Here is a 23,971-nt window from a genome sequence, read left to right as displayed (position 1 = left end):
TCATTATAGAGAATTTGGGAGTAAATCCAACCATCCTCACAATCGCAGAACACGCCAGCCCAGGACCTCCACATCCAGCTTCTTCACCTGCGGGATCGTCTTGAGACCAGGCTCCCAACAGCTGATGGAACTGTGGGTTTGCACAACCAAAGAATTTCTGCACAAACTGTCAGAAACCATCTCGGGGAAGCTCATCTGCATACCAGTTGTCCTCACCTGTCTACAGTTGGGTGTTGTAACAGACTTCGGTGGGCAAATGCTCACCTCGATTGCCACTGGAGAAGTGTGCTCTTCACGGATTAATCCCAGTTTCAACTATACTGGGCAGATGGCAGTGTGTGGGTGAGCGGTTTGCTGATGTCAACATAGTGCCCCAAGGTGGGGTTATGGTATGGGCAGGCATAAGCTACAGACAAACAATTGCATTTTATCAATGGCAATTTGAATACACAAAGATGCTGTGATGAGATCCTGAGGCCCACTGTCGTGCCACTTACCCATCACCATGTTTAAGCATGATAATGCACGGCCTCATGTTGCAAGGATCTGTACACAATTCTTGGAAGCTGAAAATGCCCCAGTTCTTCCATGGCAGACATGTCACCACCCATTGAGCATGTTTGGGATCGATGTGTACTAACTTCGCCCCTACTTTTTTTGTTGTTGGGGCATCTAATCCCAGTCATGTGAGATCTATAGATTAGAGCCTAATTAATTTATTTCAATTGACTGATTTCCTTATATGAACTGTAACTCAGTGACATTGCTTTTATATTTTTGTTCAGTGTATTTCACCACTTATCTTTATTGCTCAAACAGGTAAAACAAGTACATAAAATCAACCAAAACTTTCATTCAAAGATCTGTATTGCCATGCGGATCCCAGAGACAACTCTTCTGAATGATACCGTCACACAGCTTAACTTTGAATTCAGAATTAAAATACATTTACATTAAGGATTCGGTTTTATTATTTCCATAAAAACATCAAAATAAACATCTCTGGAGGATATCCCAATAACATCCGAAACGTAATAACAAAGACCCTCCTCAAACCAATGATACTTGATCAATTTCACATTTACTGTCAAAACCAATAAACCCGTTTGAATATTGAACATCCTTCTTTCCTTCGAGGTAACAACTGATCTGACATGGCTGAATTGGTGAAAGCGATCCAGCCTTGAAAGCAACACAGCAATTCAATTTATCCAGTCACTTATAGATCAGTGACAATCTGAAGAGAAGGGAGTGTTTTAAAAGATACTCAGACGGGCACGAGTTTCATTACTCTCCTCGGTCTTCAGCACAGACACTACATGGATGCATCAAAGTAAAAAAATAAAGACATCTACAGCACGTAAACAAGACTTCTTACAAACTGACTTTCTTGCAGAGGCGCTTCGTCTGTTGACATACACTTCAGTTGGCTTGACAACGCTCCCGATCCGCTCTGTTCCAATGTGCTTAACGAAAAAAAACGGAAAAAAAACTTGACCTTGATGAAAGTTTGTTAGTATCGTCCTGTAAAGAGACAAGGATCCATGTTAGTGTGATAGGCTTCATGTAATTGTGAGTCCCTCAGACATCAAACTGAGTATAGTTAAGAGTGGAACAATGGCTTTTGAGGTGTGTGTGGACATGTGTACTTACGTGGGCTGTATGAGCGAGACCTGGAGCGTGACCTGTATCTACTGTAGTAAGGTGAGGGAGAGCGCCTGCGACTGAAGGACAGAGAGAACAGATTTATACTAGTGAGAGGAATAACTCACAATACCCCAACAGGACAAGTAACCCCATTCATCCCCTCATATTTAACCTGAAGAACACCAACAGTGTTAACGAGTTTTCAATATGTTCATTTGTATTCCAAATACAGTACCAGTTAAAAGTTAACACCTACTCATTCCAGGGTTTTTATTTTATTTTTACTATGCCAAGAGTGCAAATCTGTCAAAGGCAGGCTACTTTGAAGAATCAAAAATATATTTTGATTCATTTAACACTTTTGGTTAGTACATGATTCCATGTGTTATTTTATAGCTGATGTTTTCACTATTATTCTACAATGTAGAAAACAGTAAAAAATAAAAACCTTGAATGAGTAGGTGTCCAAACTTTTGACTGGTAGTGTATAGTCATAGCTAACCGAGGTGAATGTGAATCTATTGAAAGAAGTCAACATCTTGAGTATCACTCACCTGTACTTGTCATACTCATCATATCTGTCATATCCCCGGTCTCCCCGGTCGTATCCACGGTCATATCCACGGTCGTACCCGCCACCGCGTCGATCGTCGTATCGGTCGTACGAGTCCCGTCCCCTCCTCCCTCCACCACCGCTGCTGCCGCCACCATTGTTTCGCTCCCCCCCGCCACCATTACTGAGGAAAGGGACAACAAGTGTTAAGATGTCCTCAATCACAACACTGGCTACGTCCAAAATGGCACCAGATTCCCTATATAGGGGATGGGGTGCCACTTCAGACACAGCTCATAACTCCCAATAAACTAAGTCATCCCACAGTATCACCACTTCACACCAGGCCAATAAACTAAGTAATTTCCCAGTATCACCACTTCACACCAGGCCAATAAACTAAGTAATTTCCCAGTATCACCACTTCACACCAGGCCAATAAACTAAGTAATTTCCCAGTATCACCACTTCACACCAGGCCAATAAACTAAGTCATTTCCCAGTATCACCACTTCACACCAGGCCAATAAACTAAGTAATTTCCCAGTATCACCACTTCACACCAGGCCAATAAACTAAGTCATCCCCCAGTATCACCACTTCACACCAGGCCAATAAACTAAGTCATCTTATCCCCCGGTATCACCACTTCACACCAGACCATCCAAGAAGATAAAACAGCAATACACACAGGAGACAGTTATAGCAAGACAGGTGGAAATCTGCATAAAACCACACTATGAGCAGAGATTCGCCATCCTATACTTACTGCGTGGGTCGGCCCATGTAGATGCCAGGCGTAGGGGTGTGGGCCCTCTTGGTGATAGAGAAGTCCACCCTAATGCGTCTCCCATCCAGCTCCATACCGTTGGCCCGCTCCATTGCCTAGGAAAACAAAGAGGTACAAAAAGACAGCAGTTTAAAAATCCACCACTGAAAATGAGCTCCATCTCATGGGTTCTACAAGTACAGGGAAATAATTGAGGTAAAGAAAAATAGAATAGGTTTGTATTTTAACACTGAGCACAGTATTAAACCATCCCATTGGGCCAACGCTGAACCAAAGATGGTTCAGCGTGAAGATATGTAGAAACTGCTTCTGCAATAGGAGTGTAGGCGACGTCATGGCGACAGTGGCTAGCCAAGCGCATGTGTTGAAACAAGCCATCGGGACAAACGGTTGTCTCACGCCGAACTGCGCAGGCTGTCAAATCAAAGGCACCCAAGAAAGTCATATTTGATGACAGTTTGTCACTTTTAGGAGGTTGGAGTAGTAACATGTTCAGCTACTTAAGACATTGTCTCAAACATAAGTTGTGCCTTTAAATGGTGAAAACGAACAACTAAGGAAACGTTTTACGTCTCAAACCCCCAGTCTGCTTCACAAGCATTGCCGGAAGTCTCGCGATGTTGGGCCTCTGGGATTAGACTGAACCTTCATTACAGTGATGAGTTCTCCATGTCACTTGTACCACTTCATGTGAGTGGCAAGACTGACACCCAGTGGTGCTTACGAGTAATCACACAACCACGAGTCACAATATGAAAACGAAACTACAGTGTTCAGACTAGTCCGTGTACAATATCAATGGTGCCAGGCGAATTAGCATAACAGGCGTATTGAACATTTTACATCTTTAAGAACCGAGAAATAAGGCCATTGATGGCACCAAAAGCAAAGTTACCATCAGTTCTTAGGTGTATCACAACATGATCAACAACATTACTTCTTATAACAAAATACATTTTAAATAGGACCCATCATGTGCTTCTTAATCCATGGCTCTTTCTCAATTAATATTTTCTTGATTCCTGGCATTCTCACCTTCTCAAAACCCATTGGATAAGTTCTGAGGGGAAGGGCCTTTGAGAAAGATGCCCAGACTGCTCTGTTTGTCCCATACCTCCTTGGAATCGGCGATCCTCTCGAAGTAGACAAAGGCGAAGCCACGGGAGCGCCCGGTGCGCTGGTCATAGACCACATTAACCCCAGCCAAAGGGCCGTACCGGCCAAATACCTCCCTCAGGTCCTTCTCCGTGGTGTACAAGCTCAGTCCAAACACCCCCAGACACTGGTTGGGGTCAGGGTTCGCCTGGAGGTCAAAGGGATCAGAGTTCACAGCAGCTGATATGAACATTACATTACCACTAGGTGTAGCATGCAATCTATGCCCTCACACTCTTCGTCTCAGTCACACACACACGAGGCATAAATGTGACCATGCTGCCAAACCACAAACATTGCATGCTGTGGCCCACTGCGTTAAAACACTATGTAGAAGGCATCACGGTAAGAAGATGTACATACCCTGGCATCCTCACCACCTCCCGCTCCCTGACTGAATGTCTCTTTTCTGAAGTCATGGCTCTATTGACAAAGAGAGGGAGGGTTAATAAGAGGGGTTATTAAATATGCCACATTCTGTTTCCTGTAACAAACAATACATGAGGGGTCAGGACAAGAGCAGTATAGGAATACTAACTGGTAAATGAACGTGCTACCTATACATCAAACTGTCTCAAACATTCCTATCATAAACTACGTACACACACCGTAATCAAATCCCATAAAGCAGCTGCAAGCCATTAAACCCATCTGACAATTGTATTTTCTATACAACACAGCGGTACTCTACCACAGAGTTTCCCAACGGTCTTCTTGGTAACCAGCAGATAACATATCTGTTGTATCCCTAAACTGGCCCACCTGGTTTAACTAGTTAACTTACTCAACAAGCCCATAACTAGTTGAATAAGGTGTGCCAGTTTAGGGCTACAACAAATATCTGAAATGTCAGGTGGTTACCGAGGAGAAGGTACTGCTCTACCCCCATCGGCAGCCAGACCCTGACCTGTAAATGATGTGTCACTCACCCTGCTGCTGGGGTGGCGGCGGTTAGGCGATGCACTCTGGCTCTTCTTCTTCCGGTATTCCGGGCTGTAGGAGCGGGACTTCTTCCGGTTGGAGGGGGAGCGAGAGCGGCTGTACCGGCGGTTAGAGTGCCTACGAGAGTGAGACCTGGAGAAAGGATTTTACTGTCAAGTTAAGCAAAAGCAAAATTTGACATTACCCTTCACAAAGAGAATGGAATCAATGAGATAGGAAGTGGGGGTTCCAATAACAGGAGGACAGACTCACCTGGACTTAGAGCGGGACCGAGACTCTGAGTGTTTGGCGACCCGGGATGGGCTCGGCGACCCGGACCTGCTCTCCGACTTGACCCGAACAGGACTGCCACGGTCCGATTTGGATGGGGAGCGAGAGTCCTAATGTTACAGTAACCGCATGTTAAAAAGGGCCCCTTTTACTTACACACACAGGAACAGACAAGCAACTGTTCAAAGTCAGACATACACAACTAGAGCGCATACACTGTGGAGGAAAAGGTTAGCGCTCCACCACGTCTATTACATGTGATAGAGAAGGGGAAAAAATCCTCCAATTGAAATAATCATTTGCTAGAACCCTGTCATAATGTTAACAAATGCCATGTCTCGTTTCTTCTACCTGGGTCAAACTAGTCATCATGCATGTTTTATCTATAGAAAGGGAGCATAGTAGTGTAAAGACACTTGGAACATATACCATACATTTACTTAACCTAGGGACACATTCATTCTTTCTTCCAGTTTCTTTAAATACTCTACTTCCTTCTCTCAGGAATTCTACTGTTCTTCGTCGTTCTTCTTTTTTCAGTTTTCATTTTCTGATTCCGGGTTCTCTCTTCCCCAAATAGAAACAATTTCCACCTTTAGTCATACATACTGCAAGCGCTTCTATATCTGACCACCAATCTTCCAGTTTCATTGATTTTTCCCCTTCCCACATCTATGTTCTGCTCTGTAACTGTTTTTCATAAGGCTTCGTTTATTCTTGGATATTTTCTTCCACATTCTTGGATAAAACTCTTCAAATCCTTCACGATCATTAACCTTAATGAAAAAAGAACATTTAATAAAATTAAAGATCATGAATTTATAGAAAAATAAGATCTTTCGTTAAATAATAATGTATACAGTATCTGTAGCAGGACAAGTACTTGACTTGCAGAAATGTTGTATTACCCTACAACTTCAGTGATGATGACTACAACACATAGTTTGTTTTCTTTCTGCAATACATAGTTGTAGCACACCGAGTAAATTAACATTGTGAGATAACAGTTGTCTCACCACTTGCTACCTCTAACTTATTTAACTACACTACAGGAAGTGGCTTGAAGCTCCGATTGCTTGACTGCAACTTACTATTGCGACAAAGGCTTCCACCAAACTTACCTGGGAGCTAGCTAGAACCTAGCAACAGCTAACGTTAGTTGTGTAACGTGTATAACGTTGCATTTACGACACCGGTAGCGTCATGTCCGATAACGTCGTTAGCCACTTAGCTAGGTAAATTAGCTTGCTAGCTATTGTATTGTTCAGCTGGCAACAAATAGCGAAAGGTAACGTTAGTTAGCTAATCTGTTTCATTTAGAAGAATAATGTTGAGTTCATCTCGTTAACCCAGCAATCTTACAATTGTGTGAGGAACATTTTAAGTTGCAATCTAACTACTTTTTATTTTAAATTACAAACTAAACTCGCAAATTAGCTAGCAAGCCACAGCGTTAACTTACTAACGAATCAACTGATAACAACCGTAACTAGCTAACGTTAGCTAGCTATGTCAGCAAAAGAGAGGAACGATAAGACATTATTTTGGTTTCCGTTGCACGTTAATACTTACTCGTCCATCAAAGTGTCCATCCTCTAGGTCACTCATTTTGTAATTAGAATAGCTAACGATATAGCTCGCTACGTGTTCAGACAAAATAACCGCGTCCTCCTTTGTGCTGCTCTTTCTCGCGGTGTAACAAGATGGCGGACACTGCAATTTGTTTATAAACTGAAGACTGTGCCGACGTCATCGTGATTCCTGCCACGCCTTTTGATACTGATGGCGGTTCCATAGTAGTCCATCCAAATGCAAGTGAAAATCTTGTAGGCCTATGAATGACAATCAACTGAGAATCTTGACTAGCCAAGTTATCGTTAATCATTGTGTACTAATTCCTCGTGTTATTATTTTTCTATTATTTCTATTTTTCCCCCCTCAGTATTGTTGGGAAGGGCCCGTAAGTAAGCATAGCACTGTTAGTCTAAACCGGTTGTTTATGAAGCAAAATCAAATCAAATCAAATTGTCACATGCGCCGACTACAACAGGTACAACCTTACAGTGAAATGCTAATTATGAGCCCCTAACTAACAAAGCAGTTAATAATAAATAAAAAACAAGTACTTTTTTTTTTAAAGCATGTGACAATTTGATTTGAGATGTAGCTATGGTATTACAATAGTGTTCCATTGCTGTATGACCCAAATGGTCATCAAATGTGTACCATAGTAAGCCATTGCAACTCTACCCATTTGACCATTGATGGATATTTGTCTCTCAGTGTTGAATAGAAAACCCAAGAAATAGGAACAGGAAAATAGTACACAATGCAAACATCAGTCAGATAAGACACATTTCACATAAGTATTTTACTAAGCATTTCATGTCACCTCATTTGATTCTCGGGGTCTAATGAATACGTGAAATAATTAATAGGGGTCAAATTATCACATGGATTGACTGAACAAGGTTGCAACCAGTTGGGAATCTCATCCCTATAGTGTGCTCTTGTGAATGACTGTGTTAGCCCATTAGCTAAATGGGCTAACAGTCTTGAGACATGTAGGAGACCCGGTTCGATCCCAGTTATTCACAAGAGCAAGATTAAATAGGGAGTGGAATAGCTATCCTTAGAAGTGCTATTCAACTGTACTGTTATGGGGTCAATTTACATTTTTGTCACACTCCCTTCTAACATAGAGGGGAACAGAAGGCACAACCATGTTCCAGAGAGTATTCACTTTCAGGAATTGGACATAATTGCTTATAGCCCAAACGGCAGAGCCAAATTCACATTAAGAAATGTAATTCAACATGCCACATTGGCTTCAGAAAACACCCAAAACATGTTTAACAGAGTCAAATCAAATTTGTCACATGCGCCAAATACAACAGATGTATTGCCGTGAAACGCTTACTTACAAGCCCACAATGCAGTTCAAGAAAGTTAAGAAAATATGAACTACATAAACAAAAGTAACACAAAATTACATAACAATAATGAGTCAATGTGCGGGTGTACAGGTTAGTCGAGGTAATTTGTACACGCAGGTAGGGGTAAAGTTATAATAAACAGCGTGTAGCAGCAGTATAAAAACAAAGGGGGGTTCAATGTAAATAGTCCAGGTGGCCATTTGATTCATTGTTCAGCAGTCTTGTAGCTTGAGGGTAGAAGCTGTAAAGAAACCTTTTAGACCTAGACTTGGCGCTCCGGTACAGCTTGCAGTGCGGTAGCTGAGAGGACAGTCTATGACTTGGGTGACTCGAGTCTTTGACAATTTTTTGGGCCTTCCTCTGACACACCTAGTATATAGGTCCTGGATGTCAGGAAGCTTGGACCCATTAATGTATTGGGCCGTACGCACTAGCCTGTGTAGCTAGCTCCTTACGCTCGGATGCCGAGCAGTTGCCATACTAGGCGGAGAAGCAACCGGTCAGGATGCTCTCGATAGTGCAGCTGTAGAACTTTTTGAGGATCTGGGGACCCATACCACATCTTGTCAGTCTCCTGAAGGTGGAATAGGTGTTTTTGTGCCCTCTTCACGACTGTCTTGGTGTGTTTGGACCATGATAGTTTGTTGGTGATGTGGACACCAAGGAACTTGAAACTCTCGACCCGCTCCACTACAGCCCTGCCTGTTCGGCCCTCATTTTCCTGTAGTCCACAATAATCTCATTGTTTTGCGTGTTTGATTATATTTGTTTTCTTCTACCATTCCTTGCATGCAAAGTACTAGGATGTCGTCTCTGGTTTTGAATCTGAGAAGTTGAATATGAAACTTTGGTCACCTAGAAATTATAGATTGTAAACTTGATAGACAATGAATGCAATATTTACCATATTGATACTGAAACTGAATATATAAATACTGAATTTTAATTCAATTTAATTTTAAAACTGAATGCAATATTAATTCAATTAACTTTCAAATCATGAAATACAAGTTCAATTTATGAATTCAATTATTCAATTTGCCCATTACAAATTCAAAAAGATTGGCTTCAAATTCAATATCTAAATAAAAAAAGATTGAATTCAAATAGTTTCTGTTGGCACTGAAATCGCTCCAAACAGAAGTCCGTGTGTCGTTGCGATTCAGGATGGCCAGATAGCTCGCAACAATGACAAGTAACTACCATGTGGGGAACCGTAAGTGGTTAGTTTATCTTGTTCTTGATACCATGTCTTGTTTTGAGGTGTTTTCACTGATGTGACGTCTATGCTAATATGGCTCAAATTCACTAGCTAGCTAACCAACAACTGTAACTATGCATTTGAGAGACAAGTGCTCATTGTTAAAATTTATTTATGCATTTAATAAACATTGTAAACTATTGTGCACGTGCCAGTTTTGTTCAACTACAAACCCATATATTAAAAATATAATTTGAGATCTCATGTATCCATCCTCCTGTGTTCCAGTCGGTTTCTGCTTTGGCCAACTTGCCATTGTCTTGTCAAACAAGGGTGCTGTGTGAAGTTGCCCCTGAATGCTGATCTTGGGTTTTGCTTAAACCAATCCAATGCTTTTAAATCCATGACAGGGAGTGTTCATGTGCACGCTTCTGAAACGGTGGAGAATCTGGAGGCAGCCCATGGTTTGTATTAAAGGGGTAAGCGTGTGCCATAGAAAGGCATAATAAGTAAAAAACATAAAGACTGGTCTAGCACACTATCTTTTAGGGCTTCCCCAAACAGTCACTGTGTAATGTGATCTCAGACTAAAGGAACTGATATGTGTAAGCAATAGGCAAGAAACTTCCTCAGAGAGCTAAATTGAGACAAAAGCAGGTTGTACATTGATTGGGATAGGAGTTTTTACTGGTCAGGTCAGAAAACCCTCTGGTCCTAACCATTCGGATCTGCAAAGAGAAATCGACAAGGATTAACAGTCTGGGTAGTGACGAAGAGGAAAGTTGGAGTTGGAATTGGGCAATAGCAATCACTTGGTTATCATCCGCTTTTTGAGTTACATTCGACATGTTATACACACTCTAAAATCATCACTCGGTCAACGTAAAAGTACATTTCTCAAGCTTTCAAGGAGAGTGCAAATAACATTCTTTGGATCATCACTTTATGCTTTTAAAGTCTACTGTACAACAACTAAATTATTATTATTTAAATGTTTTATTTAATTTCAAACACACACACACACACACACACACACACACACACCAGGAGCTGCGGTAAACTACAAAATATATCCCAAACTACCATGAGAACATTTTATAGTTCAGCATTCTGATATGGATGGGATTAGAAGCAGTATTGCAAATCCGCAGGCAGTATGTCCGAGGTAAGTCATATCCGGGTGGGAGTGCCATTCACATTCAGCATCATCAGCTTCCTTGAAGACACTACAGAGTATAGAAGTTTGTCTATTTCCTCTACTATTGTTGATGCTATGTTGTTGCCCACAGACATCTGCAGTTTGTAGACCCATCCATGATGAAACCATTAAAAAAAGGTGCTAAAATGTCTTCGTAAAAAAATTGAAATCAGCTATGTAGTTATTGGAAATGAACAGGCAGTCAGTCTGAACAGGCAGTCAGCCTGAACAGACTGCCTGTTCATTTCCAATAACTACATAGCTGATTTCAATTTTTATATATATATATATATATATATATATATATATATATATATATATATATATATATATTTATTTTCTTGCTCCCTTGAGATAAATCACTGATCTGTAAATTAATAAACAAGTGAAATGAGAGTTACCACCCTATCAACCTTATTAGATCAGTGACCATCTTAGGAAGAAAGGATGCACTTGTAAAGTACTTGAACAGGGCCTCAATCACTACCCAACCTACTATACCCCTGGCCGAGGTCTGCTGGGTGTGTATGGAGAGATGCGAGCGGTTTCCAGGTGGTGGTTGCCTGGCGTGTCCTGCTTGGTGGCTTTGTGTAAGGCAACTGGAGCTGAGGCCAGGGCACCCACAGCAAGATGGGAGGAGTTAGTGACTGAAGTGTTGGCCACCAGCTCAATCTTCCCCTCCAGCTTGACCAGGCGCGTCAGGATGTCATCCAACAACACCGCTATGGTCCTCTTCAGATCAGCTGTGTGTGTGTGTGTGCACGTACGTGAGAGAGAGAAAGAGAGAATAAAAATCTTAAACAATTTGTTTGGTTCAAGTAGAATGTGGTAAGTAGTTTTGTTTAAGTAGTAGCTGAGTGTTTCCTAATTTCCAGTGCCACAACAAAATACTAAATGGTGGCTTCTGGACTTTTCTCTAGCTCTAAAGCAACCCTTACCGTAACCAGCCATGGAGGTGCCCTGCGGGCCTCCCGGTGCGTTCCGGTTCTCCTCGGTTAGCACCTTGACATAGCGCCGGCTCAGCTCCAGGATCTGTTGATGCAGCTCGCCACTGCTCTGGTGGTGTTGCTGCTGCCCGGTGTAGAGCAGCAACATGAGCCCCCACGCCAGCCCCATGATGATCAGCAGCACGCTCAGCTTGTGGGACATGTTCCTCCCCAGCATGGTACTGGGGCTGGATGTGGGGCTGGGCCAGGGGAGAGGGGTAGGGGTCTGGGGGAATAGAGGGTGGGACTAGAAGAACAGGGTTGGGAGAGGGGCTTGGGGCTGGTACTGGGTCTGGAGGTGGCTGGTGTTAGGAAAGAAAGGAGAGGGATCTGGAGGCAAAGGGTTAAGGGCTAGTAGTGTGTGGAGCTCGGGCTAGTCAGGCAAAATAATGACACAGGGCTAAGGGGTTAGGACTGGGGGATATAGGGCTTGGGTTGGGTTTGGAGGAGTAGAACACTTTACAAACCTAGCAGCCAATCATGGGGCCCAAACCTGGCAGTCAACCATGGGACCCAAACACATACATAGCTGCCTGAGTCATTCAGAGAGGGAGGATCTGAAAGAGAGAGACAGACAGAAACAGGTGAGTCATCCGTGTCATGTTTCAATCTGTGGAGAATCTATGACACCAAGACACAATCAATCAGAAATCTGGGCCGGGTTCAGAAGGGCACATCAATGTTGTGGAACGTACTTCAGAAAGAAAGCACTGTGTAGAACAGACGTCTTTGACAGGGAGGTAGCCTAGTGGTTAAGAGCGTTGAGCCAGTAACCGAAAGGTAGCTGTTTTGAATCCCTGAGCCAACTGGGTGAAAAATCTGTCCAGAAAGGCACTTAACCCTAATTGCCCCTGTAAATCGCTCTGGATTAAAGCGTCTGCTAAATGACTCAAATGTAAGAAATCATGAGCATGGAAGAAACAACTTTGTTAATGGCATTTTTATCTGTATTTCACCACTCATGAGGCTGTTTAGAAATAAATGAATGTAGTAGAACTTAAATGATGCTCTGTTGTGAGGACTTGGAATTCATGACAGCCGCTCTATACATTATATGTAGCCTACATTCTAAATGTTTCTCCCCATTGCATAAACACCTGGCCCAGATCTATGGATTATGAACAGGGCAAAATCACCTCTCTCTGTAGTAGGTCTATTTTTTTGTATTGTAATTTTTACCCCCTTTTTCTTCCCAATTTCGTGATTGTCTCATCACTGAAATTCCCAATTGGCTTGGGGGAGGCAAAGTTTGGCTGTTGCTGTGACCGTATTACTGCCACACCGGCGGTCACGAGTCATGAAGGCAGTCAAATTCCAAGTGACCGTTTAGTCACAGTAATTAGGCTTCTCCCAGCTCTGATACTGCAAATGGTCATTAGTAGCCTACCAAACGTGCTAACTGCCTGGTACTGCCTTGGGTTGTGCCGTGGCGGAGATTTTTGTGGGCTATACTCGGCCTTGTCTCAGGATGGTACGTTGGTGGTTGAAGATATCCCTCTAGTGGTGTGGGGGCTGTGCTTCGGCAAAGTGGGTGGGGTTATATCCTTCCTGTTTGGCCCTGTCCAGGGGTGTCATCGGATGGGGCCACAGTGTCTCCTGACCCCTCCTGTCTCAGCCTCCAGTATTTATGCTGCAGTAGTTTATGTGTCGGGGGGTCAGTTTGTTATATCTGGAGTATTTCTCCTGTCCTATCCGGTGTCCTGTGTGAATTTAAGTATGCTCTCTCTAATTCTCTCTTTCTTTCTCTCTCTCAGAGGACCTGAGCCCTAGGACCATGCCTCAGGACTACCTGACATGATGACTCCTTGCTGTCCCCAGTCCACCTGGCCGTGCTGCTGCTCCAGTTTCAACTGTTCTGCCTGTGATTATTATTTGACCATGCTGGTCATTTATGAACATTTGAACATCTTGGCCATGTTCTGTTATAGTCTTCACCCGGCACAGCCAGAAGAGGACTGGCCACCCCACATAGCCTGGTTCCTCTCTAGGTTTCTTCCTAGGTTTTGGCCTTTCTAGGGAGTTTTTCCTAGCCACCGTGCTTCTACACCTGCATTGCTTGCTGTTTGGGGTTTTAGGCTGGGTTTCTGTACAGCACTTTGAGATATCAGCTGATGTACGAAGGGCTATATAAATACATTTGATTAGATTTTTGGTACTCAGCACTTTATTGTCCCGCTAAATCACTCTGACATCAATGCAAATGTCTTCGAAAAAAATAGAATCAAACACTTGAGAGCCCATGAGCTTGTTGCACGACATTCCAATAGGCTATGCAATTGCAGGAGACAACAGAGTGATGGCCTCTACTAAAAATAGGAGGATCAGCTTTATATAGGCTAGGCCTACTATATTTAATTCTCAACTTTCCAATTAAGCACATTGCTTATATTCACAACAGGAGTATAGCCTACCTGGCTGGCATGAAAATAAATCACAGGGAAAAGCGCCCACCAGTCGCTATTTAAGTGCATAGATGACATGTATTTTTTCCCGCTGATTCCGCTTTGATACAGGTGCATGATAATGGTCAATTCTAAATCAAGACAAATTTCACATATGTATATTTAGGATATGTACAGACAAGTTTAAAATCAAGAATAGTCTGATGGGTGACAATATTAGCCTATCACTTGTGAATGATGCCCAGCATCAGAAACAATGCCTTTTTTTGCAACTTTTCGAATCATAGTCATACACCTCATGTTGCCTAGCCCATAGGCTTATATGTTTTAAATTAATAAGGTTTGTATCACAAATAAAGTGGCAAAATAACTTCTTAAAATTAAGCACATTCACCTACTTTACAAGGAGTGTAGAGCCTAACTGGCATATATAAGCAGAGTGTGAGTTTCAAGTTTGGGGAAGACAATTTTCACCATTACAATGCACCTTTATAATAATGGAACATTCACGCTTATAGCCTACTACTATGTGCGCATTGCTGTGCTTATAACGTGAAGAAATATCCTAACAGTTTATCAACATCTTAAGCTAAACATTCATTTTAAGCTAAACATTCATTTTAAGCTAAATGCAGTGTTGCATCCGCCACATTGCATAAAATGTTTTTTGATGCTGGTGGTTGTATTCATTTGGGATCTATCGCATCCCAGACTGTTTGGAATATTTATTTCTCGCACAGAATAGGCTGACCTTTGTACTATGGGGATAGTATATTGACATAGGCTAGTGTTCTTGCTGTTATTCAATATGCACCTCGGTATTGGATAAGGACCCGTGCGGCTGCGTCCCCAATGTGTGCGTCTTCATTTGTAGACTGTGAGAAAGACCCGATCACGTGATGGAGAGCGCAGCACTCAGGAAGAAGTGCATTACGGCCACACGAAGGGGATGCCGCCGGGAAATTCTAGGCATTATCATGTGCTTGTCAAATTGTGAATGAGTGACTGTGCAAAAAACCAAGCAGAGTTCATGTCTTTCAAGCAACTTTTTTCAAATCATCGCATTCATTTAGCCTTCCAATGTATTAAACATCTAAACATATAGCCCAATGTTTGTAGAATAACTAAAGTTACATTAATAACTCTAAATTAAACATATAGGAATAATGATTTCTTTGTTAACCTCTCAACACAGAATAGCCGCATGTGCGCACTCCATTAAATCGTTTGGAGAAAATATCCTTTCTATTTTATTCAGCTTTGTTCAATTGTATTCTTCATACTCTAAAATAATACCACTGAATTCTAAGCAAATCGTGTCTGATAAATGAACTAGTGTGGCCCTCAGCCATTTGGCATAGCCAGATCAGGACCTAAAATAAAGACAACTCAGAGTTATGCTATTCTGTTCTTCTGAAATAGACAACATTTTCTTCATATCATGCTTCTTTAGATCTGTCTAAAATAAATGATCTATTTATTGTGAAGGTGTAGGCTATATTACATGGATTTATTATGCTTTTTAAAATGTAGATGTTCCAGGTAGGAAGGAAACCAGGAGATGCTAAATGTGTTTATGTTAATTAACGGTCGACAGTTATTTGCTTGACTGACAAACTGACAAAATTTTGTGACCGCCACAGCCCTAGTCATGTGTCCTTCCGAAACATGACCCGTCAAACCAAGCTTCTTAACACCCGCTCGCTTAACCCAGACGCCAGGCGCACCAATGTGTCGGAGGAAACCCAGTTCAACTGACGACAGAGGTCAGCCTGCAGGCGCCTGGTCTGCCACAAGGAGTCGCTAGAGCGTGATGAGCCAAGTAAAGCCCCCCTGGCCAAACCCTCCCCAAACCTGGACAACGCTGTGCCAAATGTGTGCCGAAATGTGTGCCAAATGTATAGCACTCCCAGTCATGGCCGGTAATGACACAGCCTGGGATCGAACCTGAGTCTGTAGTGATGCCTCAACACTGCGATGTAGTGCCTTACACCACTGCGCCACTCAGGAAGCCCAGTAGGCCTATTTTCTAATACAGACAGTGATATATATAGGTTACTTTCATTTTCTAAATCAAGACTGAATAATACATGCAGGTAAAACTGAAATAAAAGAATCATATCTCACGTTTCACAGCAGTTCTGTCAATGCTTTAATTATTTCTCTGTCTCATGAGTGTGGGAGTGGCACATCCTATTGAGGGAGTAGATAAGGGACGAGGGACACTGAACAGAGGGGAATAAATTATGAAAAGAACAACAAGAGAAGCTCAGGTTCAGTGTACTGTCTCACACACATGCCCTTCCTGTGACCTCTATGGTATCGGCCACACTGATACCGACAACAGTATAGCAGGCAAAACAACTTGGGGGGGGGGGGGTGATGACAAGCTACCGTTAAGCCCTTTCAGAGGCCTCACAGAGTGGCCATAGGAACAGGAACGGCCTAACTAGCAGATTGTAACGGCCGAATGTGATGCTGCACTGTTTGGCTTAGCACAAAGAATTTTCAACCAAACTTGGCGAAATTATCTTTTTTCTTGTTGTTAACCAATCATGTTGTTGTTATCTTCTGTTAATGTCCAGTCATTTGAATTGAGAAAATGCTCCATTACTAAAATAAATAAACGTTTTGCCTCATGAAGTAATCCAAAAACGTGTCGCCAACATCTTGTCTATTTGGAATCTTCCTCTCATTGATCAAGACAGGTGAGTGTATCATGCGACACTTTGGGGTGATCCACCGGTCTAAATCAATAAGAGAAGATTTGAAATAGCGGTGGTATAAATTGTTGGATTACTTTATGGAGCAAAACATTTATTTTAATAAGAGCATTTTCTAAATTCACACGAACCACATGCAACTGGACACGGACATTTTAGAAGATACACGTTTGGCCGAATCGAGAACGAAGATCGTATCGGCAAGTCAAGGATGGATGAAAATTCTCTGTGCTACGCCAAACAGTACCTATCCAACGGAGAATCACATCAGCCCGTTACAATCTGCTAGCTAGGAACGGCTTAGCCTCTGATCATGACTCTTAGTTCCATTACACATAAGAGTCATCGGACAAAGGTATCTTCCGTAGGAGCGAGTTTTGTTAAGCACCGCGGCGCTCTGTCTGAACATGAATATGCATCGCTTGCGGTACGGATTTGGAAACATAAGGACCTTATTTTTCATATCTGCAATATATAATTTTCATATAACAAAAGGTTTAATTGATACATACCTTTATATGGTTAGGCTTCCTACACTGCCATATTTCCATGTTACAGCGCTTGTTTATGGAAAACAGACGGAGGACAGATTGATATACCTGTGCTAATTAGCTATTTACGCCTCCGAACATCTGTGTCTAAACGGAAGACAGACGCCACAAACATGTTGTCACTGAAAATTACCGTTGGCAGCAACTGTTTTAAAACAGTTTGTATTTAGCATTTGTGAAATTATTTTAACGTGATATGAAAGTACAGGTACATGTTTCTAGAACTGTACAGCAATTGAGAATCATCCACGTTTAGATGGAGTATTTGGCTGTTTTGGCTTCGAGAGCCGATTCACCATGTATACAGAACATGTAAGGTCCTTGGGACTGACGTTTGGCTCCTTTAGTCCAATATTGGGCTAGGAAAGGCAATACATTGGAATAGCCATGTTATAAGCCCTAGAGCCACAAAATGCTAGGAGACTAACTAGCATTTTGTGACTTTATGACACAGCTATTTTATTGCATGACGTTCCATTTATGAAATACGTTTTTTGTTTGTTTAGTTCAATATTTCAGTCGAGTGATACAGCCTAGTGGGCTAGTTCAAAGTCTCTTCTACTAAAAACAGCCTTTTTTTTTGCAAAAAAAAAAAAACTAGAAACGTGGACGTTACATGCCTGCCAATCAAAGTCAACAAACAAGCATGCGCAACTGCAGAGTAAGCGAACATTTAGTGAAGTGAAGTCCTTTCGTTAGCAAAAGTGTCCGAAAATCAAGCGCAAGTGTAAGCATGCATCGAGGATGACCGAAGACAAGGAAAATAACGCTATTGAGGATGATTTGCAGGACGGCGGAGAATTGGTTCGAGAAAAGGGGGCCTCCTCTGTCGTTTGGAACTGGTTTGGCTTTAAGTTATCCGACCTCGACCAAAAAACAGTACTGTGTAAATTGTGTCGATGCATTGTGCTAGCCAAAGGTGGAAACAGCAATCTTTTTCACCACTTGAAAACCCTGCATGTGCGCGAATATGAAAAATCTACCAGAATACGTGCAACAAACCCCGGAACAGCGGAGCAAGTCCCAAGACATCTTCAAGCCAGACCTGCACTCAGCTACCACTCACTCAACGCATCATTCATTAGTGGTAGTCCCTATGACAAGAAGAGCAACAAGTGGAATGAGATAACGAGTGCAATTACACTGCGAAAGACATGGAATCGATTCAAACAGTGGATTAAGACAGTTTCAGAAAGTTGATTCGAACTCTAGACTCAAGATTCGAGATCCCAAGCCGTAAATACTTCAGCAAAACATGTCTACTAGAACTTTACACAGAAAGTTGTGACAGAGTTGCCAACGGAATCGTTAATGCGGCATTCTTCTCTATCACTGCCAACTTATGGTCAAGCCGGACCACAGAGCCATACATTAGCCTCACGATTCATTACATTGACGACAACTGGAAGCTGCAAAGAAAATGCCTTCAGACCTCTTATTTCCCAGATGACCACACCTGAGAAATAATTGCAGCTGGGCTGAGGGAGGCACTTTCATCCTGGGGCTTAAAAGAGTTGCGTCAAGTATGCATGACTACCAACAGCGGATCGAACATGGTCAAAGCATTGGAGCTGAACAAATGGACAAGACTAGGGTGTTTCGGGCACAGGCTACATTGTTATTGGTAAGTTTCAATGTCCAAAACACAGAGCTAGGTAGAAAAATAACATAACTTAAAAACAACAACTTAAATGCAGAATAAACTATTGTACTCCTTATCTCTGTTTAAAGTTATGGCTGGGGCGGCAGGAAGCCTAGTGGTTAGAGCGTTGGACTAGTAACCGAAAGGTTGCAAAATCGAATCCCCGAGCTGACAAAGTAAAAATATGTTGTTCTGCCCCTGAACAAGGCAGTTAACCCACTGTTCCTAGGCCGTCATTAAAAATAAGAACTGACTTGCCTAGTTAAATAAAGGTAAAATAAAAATAGCTGACTACACTGCCTGATCCTTCTTATACGTTAAGCCAAATATATACAGCTATCTATAATATTTTGTAAATGTGTGCAATACCCAAACATTACATGGATTACATTGCTTTTGTCACGTTCTGACCATAGTTCTTGTGCGTTTTCCTTGTTTTAGTGTTGGTCAGGACGTGAGCTGGGTGGGTATTCTATGTTGTGTGTCTAGTTTGTCTGTTTCTGTGTTTGGCCTGATATGGTTCTCAATCAGAGGCAGGTGTTAGTCATGGTCTCTGATTGGGAACCATATTTAGGTAGCCTGTTTTGTGTTGGGTTTTTGTGGGTGATTATTTCTGTGTCTGTGTTTGTTTCACCACACAGGACTGTTTTTGGTTTTCACATTTATTGTTTTGTATATTTGTAGTGTTTTCTCGGTATTCGTCTTTATTAAAGATGTTTAACCCTAACCACGGTGCGTTTTGGTCCGCATCTCCTTCCCAGGAAGAAAGCCGTTACAGCTTTTCACATTTCAGTAGAATGCATTCAGTTGTACAACTGACTAAGTATCCCCCTTTCCATTTTATTCAGAATTGATACATTGGCCTATGGTTTCCATATATGAATCTATCCTCTTTCAATAATAAATAGCCTATTCAATAAATTATCCCATTTTCTAAAGGAACATATCTCTCTTAATCACAAGAGTTGTATGTAAATCTATAGATGGATTAAATTTGTAATCACGCCAAGTGTCCATTCTGTAAATGGTAATTACAGCAGATGCCAAGTTATTTCTATTGAATAATTGTGATTCATATGTAATAATTGTTCACCTTTTTATTTTTTAGAGAGGAGTATCCAAAATGAACCTCCGGTTTCCACAGAAGTGTGCAAGAAAGTGGTCAGCACATTTTCCTATAGTTGGAAGAAGCAGAAGGCCCTGATAAGTGTACAGGATAAACTGAGCCTGCCCCTCCACAAGCCCATCACAGAATCCCCGACAAGGTGGGGTTCTCACCTGCCGATGATGGAGAGAGTCCTGGAGCAGGAAAAGGCCATCCCACAAGTCCTGGCAGCAGACAAAAAACACAGTAACTTGCACACTCCTGGCAAAACATTGAGGTCTTAGAATCTGTCACCGCAGCACTTACGCCTCTCCAGGATTTCACAGATGCCCTGTCGGGAGAGACATACATGAGTGTGTCCTATCTGAAGCCCGTCCTCCATTTCGTCAAGAGGGAGGTTCTGAAATCAAATGAGGGCGAAGCCAAACTGATCCGAGAGATTAAGATGATGGTCCTCAATTACCTGAATGACAAATACACTGACCCTGAAACAGTAGAGCTGCTCACCATGGCTACCTTTCTGGACCCAAGGTTCATGACCACCTACATGACCACTGAGAAGCTGGTGGAGGTGAATGTGAGAGCTGCCTCCGAGACAGAAGCCCTCCTGGTAGGGAACACAGCCGTGGGAGACTTCTCTCTTGAAGAGGACCAGAGTGAGAAAGAAGCTGCCACTGCTCCACAATCAGTAAAATAAGTCCAAGAGCCTTGGTGCCTTTTTTAAGAAAACCAGTAGTAAACCTGCCTTAAGAACACTGAGACAGGTCATTGAGCAAGAGCTGGACAGCTACACTCTGATGGCAGCAGACAGTGAGGCTGATCCATTGGAGTGGTGGCGAGTCCACGCATCCAACTTCTCACAAGTGAGTTGTCAGACAAAGCAATACCTATGCATCCCTGCCACAAGTTGGCCCTCAGAGAGCATTTAGAACTGGGGGCAATGTGTTCACATGCCATAGAGCAACTTTGAAGCAAGAAACTGTCAACAGGCTGGTGTTCCTGACACGGCACTGAATTGCAGTGAATTGTTACATGGTGAACTGAGAAACATACAGACTGTCTGGTTATTGCTTGAAGAAGTTAGTTTGAAAAGGTTTATAACTTGAATTCATAATCACCAGTGTTTTGCTGAAAAAAAGACTGCACTTCTTATATTTGGCCTGAAAGGGTGAAAAACGTTTTCATTTTCTTTACATCCTGAGTACTTTAAATATGTTTGTATTTAATTTTACTCCATGTATCTTTGTTTATGTTTCATGTTTGAACGGTTTTAACCCCGGAAGTAAAAACACGTGCAATGCCCCGTTTCTGTTTGTATATGGTTAAAAGCAATATTTTGTCATTCTTTAAAATTTGAAAGGCTCATAAAAGGTTTGGTACGGTATAGAGTGATATATCGTTATCGTCCCGGAAATATTGTGATATAAATTTTTGTTAATATTGTCCACAACTAAAACAAACCCATAGGCTATCCTACATTGTTCTTTACAAAAGCACAATATCAACTTCGGACAGCAAGTCTGTTCCACTTATGTTAGTGTTCATACAAAAAGAGGGCATGTGCAAGGGAATGGTGCGATAAGATATGCTGTCCACTTCACCTAACCACATATGCTGCTGCTAGTCAAAATTACCTCGTTCGTACTCCTGCATATCGACTCAATGCTTGTACTCCCTATATATAGCCATGTTATTTGTTATTTCCCGTGTCACTATTTATATTTTTAGTTTATCTTTAACTCACCACAGTAAATGTGTTTTTACTTTCGATATTCGGAGTTCGCTCGTCAAATCGCTCAATTTTCCATTAATATTTCCTGATATTTTCAACAGCTCACTGTCTATGAATGACAGATGAACAAACAAGTGTATTGGGTTCCTCGACCTCTCATCAAAAGGTACAGCTTTTATTTTTTCAAAATTCCTCACCTGTGATTTAAATGTAAAAAATATTTCCCCTAATACAGCTGTGGTCATTAATTCACGTACAGATCAAATTTTCAATAGCTGCCAATCCAAATGGCATATACATCTAAAATAACTTAGTTGGTCACTGACGTCCCTCCTCCATAGTACACCCATTAGAATTGCCGTTTTTCATTTCACAGATTTTACATAATTTCCTGTAGTAGGTCTAGTATGCAATAGTTCACTGTCGATATGAGCTACAAAATCTACAGACAAGTGCGGTGGGTTCCTTGACCTCTCTTAAAAGGTAAAAACATAGTTGGTTTAAGATCTCTAGATAATTTAATTGAGACAAAAATGTAGTTTCTCTAAACAGCAGGTTTGGCTGATTGCACTTTTAAGATGGTCCCTTAGCCACCAGGTGCAAAATTCAACCATTGAAACTAGCATAGTCACTTTGAAAACGAAGTAAAACAACATTTTGGCTGTACCTTGCTCTCTATTGTCATCTGATTCTGATTGAATTTGACATTTTAATAGTGTGCACATGCTAGGTAGAGATGGTAGGTGGACTCAACTCATAAACACATCATACTTGGTCTATGTAGAGTCAGATGATGGCAAGGATCTTCAACTAGTAGGCATAAACCACCTGAATATTGATATTCATTAGATTTTTCTTTAAGGATGGGTGATTTTGACAAATTAATTGTTATAACAAGAACATTTTCAAACACCCAGCACTAGAAACATATATCAGGGTTGGCCAACATCCTGGAGAGCAAGCAGGATTTTCTTCCAGATCTATTTTAAAGAGAGAGTAAACAAAATATTTGTGTCCTTACCTTGAAAGCAGTTTATGGACAAGGAGACTGCAATCTATTAGTTTGGTTTCCAACTGCCATCATCCATTAATATTAGTATTTCCCAGAGCTGTGGACTCGAGTCACATTACTTGGACTCGAGTCACAAATTTGATGTCTGATTTGATATAAAATAACTCAACTTTGAGCCCAAAGACATACTAATAACTCATACTTTATAACCGTTTGACAAAGACATACATTTCAGCTTGATATTAGTAGAGATAGCTATATTGTTATCTTAATCGTTAGTCAGGCAGTTTTCTAGAAATCTAGCTATAGATAACTAGCTTCCAGTGCTCAGGCAGTTAGTTAGCTGCTAGCCTAGCTTGTTGATATCGTGCATGACGTAAATATGGCTCGCGCTAGCTAGTCTTGACAGTTATCGAACAGGATAGCTGCCCCAGTGTCAAATCAGACATCCACAAAGTTGTCTCACACCTCCGACAGTATTTAATTGCCTTTTATCAAACCCTTGTAAAAACAAATGAACGTTATATTACCTGGATTTGTTCGTTTGAGTCACTCTGCTGTTCAAAACGTCAGTCTGCAATCCCATTCCAAAACCGAGAACAGATGAGTGCACAGGGCAGATACCGAAATTCTGCTAGTACGGCTTCTAACTATTCAATAATCTTCATAAGTAATGTAACTGAAACAAATAGGCAATTCGGAAGTAAAACTTGCATTGTATAATTGTTTGCATGTCTAGGATTTATTTTTTATTCGTTCGCGAGTTCAGCCGGTTTCTCCTCGTGTTGTGTTTTGCGTCATCACGATTCACTGTTTGCCGTAGGGATTTGTGGGAAATATATTGCTCATAAACATGCATGCAAGTGTTTGGTCAATGAGACCAGTGTGCTCATTCTTCCTTATCATCAATGTAATAGTCATATGTGTAAACATACTGAATTGTAATTGGATGCATTTTACCGCCATATCATACTGTGCTATGATTGGTTAAGACCACCCAACTGGTTAAGTCATGGTCAGTTTGATCCTGGTTGGCGATACGTGAACATGTCAGTTATAGCTAGCTAATAAAGAGCTACGTTAAGAAATATCCTGTAGTACTGCATTTTATTATTTTGTACAAAGT

General features: G+C 41.6%; 2 protein-coding genes across 6 annotated transcripts; both read right to left on the bottom strand.

Annotated features, from left to right (window-relative positions):
* Positions 1-767: 767 nt before the first annotated feature.
* On the bottom strand, positions 768-7,086 carry LOC110487974 (transformer-2 protein homolog alpha). Its single transcript, XM_021559905.2, has 9 exons — positions 6,930-7,086; positions 5,340-5,467; positions 5,075-5,219; positions 4,509-4,568; positions 4,105-4,293; positions 2,970-3,085; positions 2,202-2,384; positions 1,654-1,724; positions 768-1,524 (listed from the first exon to the last, which is right to left on the bottom strand). The coding sequence occupies exons 1-9, from the start codon at positions 6,963-6,965 to the stop codon at positions 1,514-1,516; spliced, it is 939 nt and encodes a 312-aa protein (XP_021415580.1). The 5' UTR covers positions 6,966-7,086; the 3' UTR covers positions 768-1,513.
* A 3,933-nt stretch (positions 7,087-11,019) lies between these two features.
* Positions 11,020-23,727, bottom strand: LOC110487973 (coiled-coil domain-containing protein 126). Of its 5 annotated transcripts, none has more exons than XM_036970680.1 (5): positions 23,376-23,727; positions 20,275-20,432; positions 20,090-20,171; positions 11,631-12,235; positions 11,020-11,435 (listed from the first exon to the last, which is right to left on the bottom strand). In XM_036970680.1, the coding sequence occupies exons 4-5, from the start codon at positions 11,854-11,856 to the stop codon at positions 11,188-11,190; spliced, it is 474 nt and encodes a 157-aa protein (XP_036826575.1). In that variant the 5' UTR covers positions 11,857-12,235; positions 20,090-20,171; positions 20,275-20,432; positions 23,376-23,727; the 3' UTR covers positions 11,020-11,187. The 5 variants fall into 5 exon arrangements, with proteins under 5 accessions (XP_036826575.1, XP_036826574.1, XP_021415579.2 ...); XM_036970679.1 differs by having other exon boundaries at positions 20,275-20,325; XM_021559904.2 differs by lacking the exon at positions 20,090-20,171.
* Between the last annotated feature and the right edge of the window lie 244 nt (positions 23,728-23,971).

Source organism: Oncorhynchus mykiss, chromosome 32 (assembly GCF_013265735.2).
Source record: "Oncorhynchus mykiss isolate Arlee chromosome 32, USDA_OmykA_1.1, whole genome shotgun sequence".
Lineage (NCBI taxonomy): Eukaryota > Metazoa > Chordata > Actinopteri > Salmoniformes > Salmonidae > Oncorhynchus > Oncorhynchus mykiss.
Note: the sequence above shows the minus strand (reverse complement) of the source record. Positions and strands in the feature narration are given on the sequence as shown.

Excerpts from the sequence above, each read along its gene's own strand:
- LOC110487974 (XM_021559905.2), bottom strand. The coding sequence starts at position 6,965 with ATGAGTGACCTAGAGGATGGACACTTTGATGGACGA. Across the intron at positions 5,220-5,339 it reads CGGTCCCGCTCTAAGTCCAG|GTCTCACTCTCGTAGGCACT; the intron begins GTGAGTCTGTCC and ends TCCTTTCTCCAG. Across the intron at positions 4,569-5,074 it reads GCCGCCACCCCAGCAGCAGG|AGCCATGACTTCAGAAAAGA; the intron begins GTGAGTGACACA and ends CTTTGTCAATAG.
- LOC110487973 (XM_036970680.1), bottom strand. The coding sequence starts at position 11,856 with ATGCTGGGGAGGAACATGTCCCACAAGCTGAGCGTGCTGCTGATCATC. Across the intron at positions 11,436-11,630 it reads CACCTCCATGGCTGGTTACG|CTGATCTGAAGAGGACCATA; the intron begins GTAAGGGTTGCT and ends ACACACACACAG.